General features: G+C 47.2%; 2 protein-coding genes across 4 annotated transcripts in view; both read left to right on the forward strand.

The window, feature by feature from the left end:
* Positions 1-1626, forward strand: part of ap2a1 (adaptor related protein complex 2 subunit alpha 1) — a 28101-nt gene extending 26475 nt beyond the window's left edge. For all 3 annotated transcript variants that reach the window (XM_031871083.1, XM_031871084.1, XM_031871081.1), the window contains one exon: positions 1-1626. This exon is cut by the window's left edge and continues 27 nt beyond it. In XM_031871083.1, the coding sequence (XP_031726943.1) occupies positions 1-51 (51 nt within the window). In that variant the 3' untranslated portion in view covers positions 52-1626.
* A 2401-nt stretch (positions 1627-4027) lies between these two features.
* The window catches only part of LOC116396475 (dual specificity protein phosphatase 16), a 10260-nt gene continuing 8107 nt past the window's right edge, over positions 4028-6180 (forward strand). Inside the window, exons 1-2 of the mRNA XM_031871100.1 lie at positions 4028-4326; positions 4573-4667. Coding sequence (XP_031726960.1) covers positions 4575-4667 — 93 coding nt within the window. The 5' untranslated portion in view covers positions 4028-4326; positions 4573-4574. The remainder of the gene's footprint in view (positions 4327-4572; positions 4668-6180) is intronic.

Consider the following 6180-nt stretch of genomic DNA (forward strand, 5'->3'; position numbering starts at 1 on the left):
AAGGACTCTGTGTCCATGCGTCTCTGCGACCTGCTGGCCCAACAGTTCTAGAGTCCAGACCTGCACCGTAACCAGTCCTCCCACCATCCCCACCAGCGACCTCTCCCTGGAGCCCTCTTGTCCCTCCTCCTCCCTCCCAACAAAGAATCTTTGAGTAAAAAAAGGTGTAACCTACATAAGGGAAAAAGCAGCACCTGCTAGCAGCAGCGGCAATATTATTGTCATTATACTTGTCCCAGATACTGATTCCAGTTCATCTTGTACTTGTTTATTAACATGATGCTAAATTCTTGTTTTTGTTGTGTTTACCTGTGTAGCTGGAGCTTGTGTGGCCAGGTGTGTGTGTGTGTGTGTGTGTGTGTGTGTGTCCCATGGTTGTGCTAGGGGTCCCATTCTGCTCGTGTGTGTGTGTGTGTGTGTGTGTGTGTGTGTGTGTGTGTGTGTGTGAGTGTGAGTGAGAATCTAAATTGGTTGAGCATTCCTTGAACTCGAATGAGTGAAGCTGTTTATTGCACTCATACACACACTCTAGTATGAGGCCTCCATGATTTCTTGTGGTTCTTTTGGGATCCACTAATGAAGTGAGACCTGGCGGTCCAGAACTTCTGCCCACTCATTTCCGTCAAGCATTCCCTGTGAAAATGCACTTAAGGCTTTGAGACCCTCTTTGGGACCCTCTAGTGGGATTCACCTTACTTCTCCCCTGAATGACCTGATCCCTCTCGTGGAAGCCTTTTAATGGGCAGCCTTTCATTTCAAAGAACTAGTGCACTCGTTTGTTATTGATGTGTATGTAAATACGTGCCAGTGTATTACTTTATTGCTTTCTGAGACATTCCCATAACCAAGCCACTGTAGTAGAAGGATGGCACAGAATGGACACTATGTAGATGATGGGTACAGGGATGAGACTTTTATACCCATATGAGTCTGTCTCTTCCACCTGGGAGATGGTTCCAGGTACTTGCCATTGAAAAGCTTAGGGAAGCTTCTGTGAGTCCTGGATGCACCACAATCACCTGAAGGATAGAACAGTTGTGTAGCCAGGCAGGGATGTTCTGAAGAGATGTGGCTGCAGCAGCTAAATCCAGAACCAAGATATATATATGAGCCCGTTCCATCCCAGGCTGGACAGATATCAGTCTAATATACATATATACACATTCATATTCCTGCTTCTCCAGCCAAGCATTTATTCAAGAGACCAGTGCAAACAAATCTGATGTGTACACAACCACTACAGTAAATGTTCAGTAAGCTCAAAATATTTAGATTCAAGCGTCCACAGCTTTCTAACTCTTCCCTGGGCTTCCTCTCACGCACAAGCACTGATGTGGGAGAGGACAGGATGAAAGACACCCAGATGTCCATTACAACTACAGGGGACACAGTATATGTGTGTGTGTGTGTGTGTGTGTGGGGCTGGCTGTGGCTGTAAGCAGGTAAGAAAAAAAAGCCTAAAGACATTTCTAATACATGGTCACATTACATTCTGTGGCTGCACGGCAATCACAGGACATTGAACTCTGTAGTGGAAAACATAGTCATTTTGTCATTCTGTGTGTGTGTGTGTGTGTGTGTATGCAGTATCCACTAGCTAATGCAGCCTCATGTATCGGTGTTAAGAACCTGTCCAATACCTGTTTTAGAATTAAGATTTACTCTGTAATGAAAAAATGTGAAAGTAAAACTATGCCATATATCCAATATGACGCCTCCTGTCTCTGTGTCTTGCCATCTCTCTGTCTCACAGTGATACAAAGATGAAAGCACCGTCTTCCAGTGCAGCACATGCACAGTTGGTGGTCAACAGCATTAAAGGAACTTAAAGTCATTCTTAAACTTCTGAGAAGAAAAGTACAGAACGTCAAAGTTCCTCAGTGTTGTGTGGAGCATACAGGGAGTCACTAAATAACAATTATCAAAGTAATGGCCAATGCCTGAAGTTTCAGTTTATGATTTGCAAAGCACTGTGTAATATTACTGTATCATTCTCATAATATAACAGGTAAGTTACATGCAATGAGCAGTGCTTGAAGTGGGGAAAAAAGTGCCAGCATTTCCCTTATTCACGTGTGTATTGACTGATATCAGCAATCATTACATTCTGGATTTCTACAGTGAATAAAAGATACCAGGAGATATTAGGTTTGAGGTCCTCCAACACAATTATTATTAAATGACGACGCCTAAAAAGCTTTAAGGCGAAACTTGCCATAGTTATTTTATTAACAAATTTCACATCTAACATTTCATTATTCTGGAAATGTTTACCCATCAGTACATCAAAAGAGTGCATTCAGAAAACCTTATTTCTATTTATTCACAAATTACGTTATGACAAACGGCTAAGTGGAGAGCAGGGCCGTCCTTCCCTCAGAGGATCGGCGGTTCGATCCCCGGCTCCACTATGACTGATGCATGTCGATGTGTCCTTGACACACTTAACCCCAAAATTGCTCCCATAGCTGTGCCTACGTGTATGAATTGTGATATAATCTGAAAGTAAGTTGCTTAGGATAAAAGCGTCTGCTAACTGACTGTAATGTAATAATCACTCCCTGGTCCGGCAACCGCAACGTCGGCGGTTCTATCCTGGCTGCTACAAGTACCTGTGCCGAAGAGCCCCTGAGCAAGACACTGAACCTCTAACCCAACCATCATCTGAAAAGAGGACTTTGGACCACTGAGTCCTTTTTCTCCTTGGCCCAGGTAAGACGCTGTTGACGTTGTCTCTGGTTCAGGAGTGGCTTGACACAATGCGACTGTTGTAGCCCATGTCCCGCATATGTCTGTGTGTGGCGGCTCTTGAAGCACTGATTCCAGCCGCAGTCCACTCATGAATCTCCCCCAAATTCTTGAATGGGCTTTGCTTCACAAGGCTGCGGTTATCCCTGTTGCTTGTGCACCTTTTTCGACCACACTTTTTCCTTCCACTCAACTTTCCATTAACATGCTTGGATACAGCACTCTGTGAACAGCCACCTTCTTTAGCAATGACCTTTTGTGGCTTCCCCTCCTTGTGGAGGGCGTCAATGAGACATGAGTCTACAATATTGAACTTATTCACAATATTCTAATTTTATGACATACTGGATCTTGGGTTTTCATTAGCTGTAAGCCATAATCATCACAATTAAAAGAAATAAATGCTTGAAATATATCACCCTGTGTGTAATGAATCGATATAATTTATGAGTTTCACTTTTTGAATTGAATTAATGAAATAAATACATTTTTCGATGATATTCTAATTCATTGAGATGCACCTAATGTCTGACTACCTTGCCAATGACCAACTAGACCTAAAAAAATATTAAATAAATAATTCTGCCAGGGAAGGGGAGAGATAAGGAGAAGCTGAGGGAAAAGAAAGAGGAAGAGCATGTACTGCCCACTGTGTAGCATTAGCATTAGTAGTATATCCCATGTGCTGTTCAACCCCTGAATCAACTACATACACCATTAGTCTACCACAGAGGTATGCAGCATGCTCTTTGGTTTAAACAGTGGAACCTATAGGCTCAATTTAACAGCAATACAAACACCCAGCAATGTAATAATACAGGGATATTGTTGAACACACATTTTATAGGTTCTGCTGGAGACACGAATCCAAAATTATGCAAACTCAAACACCAAGATGAAATAAAGAAGGCATTTCTAATTTAACTCTTCTATTTTACAGGCTACATTAGGCTCTGTTGCTCCCATATTAGTATACGTCTTTTCCCGGTTAGATCGCAGTGCTGTCTGCAGCGTGAATTAGGCCCCGTCATCAACAAGCATGCTCAGATGGTTCGTGGTGATTTGAGCCTCCTCTGTACTACCAGGTTGAGGTGTGAATCATTCATTGCAATATTCTCATTACTGCTTGAGATGATCAGATGATCAGTGGTGCAGAGCGCGCGGACATGCACGCTGCCTTTCATTAGGTAGGTCTTTCATAACGTGCACATGAATGGTGGTGTTGATGAGCAGCTGTCGGTGAGCTCCACTCTGCTAGCGCCACTCTCGGCTGGAGGCTGACGGGCTGCTTCTTCTCCACCTCTGCTGAGCGGCGCGCTGATACAGCGGAGATGCGTCTGCGCGTGTGGAAGTCTGACAAGGCTCTGATTGGCTAAAGATGACATCATCCAGTCATAGATCTATTGTTGAAAAGAGGATGAGCTCATCGTTTAGAAGCCAGTTTGTGGACGCAGAGTGAGGACGGAGGCAACAGAGCACATCGGTGGACCGAGAGAAGCAGACCGCTGACCGAGACCTGCTCCGGGCTTCTGCTACAAGAAAAGGACGTGTCGGCGATTTGAAACAGGGACACCTACAGTGAGTAATATGAAACGAGTAGCATCGCCGCTGTGCGTGAGAAGAAAAGAGTAACTGCATATTAATCTGCATATTCTCTCAGCTGGAGTCTCTGCTGACATCAGGAAAAGTAGCTCCAGATGTTAACAGTCACTCTTTTTACTGCCTCTTCATAGAACAATTCAACATGGTCTTATGTCATCAAAGTTGCGAGACAAAAGTCTCCAGGTTTTAAATGTATTAAACGTAGTGCGTGTTGTGCTGCAGATATGGTCTGGTCCCGGGAGACAGAGGCGGAGCGGCCTCCGCTGTCCGTCATCCTCCCGCGGCTCTACCTCGGAGCGGAGAGCGACTTGACGCAGGTGAGACGTCCTTTACATCCTTTACCGTAAAGGTATCAATTCTACTATGTAAGCAGACAGCATTCCAAGTTTTACTTTAATTATAGTTGTATTGATACAACCTCATTCAAAGTATCATGCAGCATATTATGATATTCCATCCATCCATTTTCCTCCGCTTATCCGGGGTCGGGTCGCGGTGGCAGCAGGCCAAGCAGGCCAACCCAGACCTCCCTCTCACCGGCAACATGTTCCAGCTCATTCTGGGGGATCCCGAGGTATTCCCAGGCCAGCTGGGAGATGTAATCCCTCCAGCGTGTTCTGGGTCTTCCCCGGGGTCTCTTCCCAGTTGGACGTGCCTGGAAAACCTCCAGTGGGAGGCGTCCAGGAGGCATCCTAATTAGATGCCCGAACCACCTCAGCTGACTCCTTTCGACGCGAAGGAGTAGCGGCTTGACTCCAAGTTCCCTCCTGATGACCGAGCTCCTTACCCTATCTCTAAGGCTGAGCCCGGCCACCCTACGGAGGAAGCTCATTTCGGCCGCTTGTAGCCGCGACCTTGTCCTTTCGGTCACGACCCAGAGTTCGTGACCATAGGTGAGGGTAGGAACGTAGACCGAGTGGTAAATTGAGAGCTTTGCCTTCCGGCTCAGCTCCCTCCTCACCAAGACGGTCCGCTGCAGCGCCTGCTTTACTGCTGCAGCCGCACCGATCCGTCTGTCGATCTCCCGCTCCATCTTACCCTCACTCGTGAACAAGACCCCGAGATACTTAAACTCCTTCGCTTGAGGTAGGCACTCCGTCCCCACCTGGAGGGAGCAATCCACCGGTTTCCGGCAGAGAACCATGGAGTTGCTAACTCTCATCCCCGCCGCTTCACACTCGGCTGCAAACCGCCCCAGTGAATGCTGGAGGTCATGATCAGAGGAGGCTAACAGGACCACATCATCTGCAAACAGCAGAGAGGCGATCCCGAGACCCCCAAAACTGACGTTCTCCGCCCCCAGGCTGCGCCTAGATATCCTGTCCATGAAAATCACGAACAGGACCGGTGACAAAGGGCAGCCCTGGCGGAGGCCAACACCCACCAGGAACGTGTCTGACTTATTGCCGAGAATGTGGACACAGCTCCTACTGCAGTCGTACAGAGACCGGTTCGCCCGTTGTAACGGGTCCGGCACCCCATACTCCCGCAGCACCCCCCACAAGACCCCCCAAGGGACCCGGTCGAAAGCCTTCTCCAAGTCCACAAAGCACATGTAGACTGGTTGGGCAAACTCCCAGAGCCCCTCCAGTAGTCTTGCGAGGGTAAAGAGCTGGTCCACTGTTCCACGGCCGGGACGGAATCCGCACTGCTCCTCTTGAATCTGAGGTTCAACAAGCAGTCGGAGCCTCCTTTCCAGCACCCTGGCATAAGCCTTCCCTGGGAGGCTGAGTAGTGTGATACCCCGGTAGTTCGAGCACACTCTCTGGTTCCCCTTTTTGAAGATGGAAACCACCATCCCGGTCTGCCATTCCATGGGCACTGATCCCG

The sequence above is a fragment of the Anarrhichthys ocellatus genome, unplaced genomic scaffold (assembly GCF_004355925.1).
Source record: "Anarrhichthys ocellatus isolate YVR2014 unplaced genomic scaffold, GSC_Weel_1.0 scaffold56, whole genome shotgun sequence".
NCBI lineage: Eukaryota > Metazoa > Chordata > Actinopteri > Perciformes > Anarhichadidae > Anarrhichthys > Anarrhichthys ocellatus.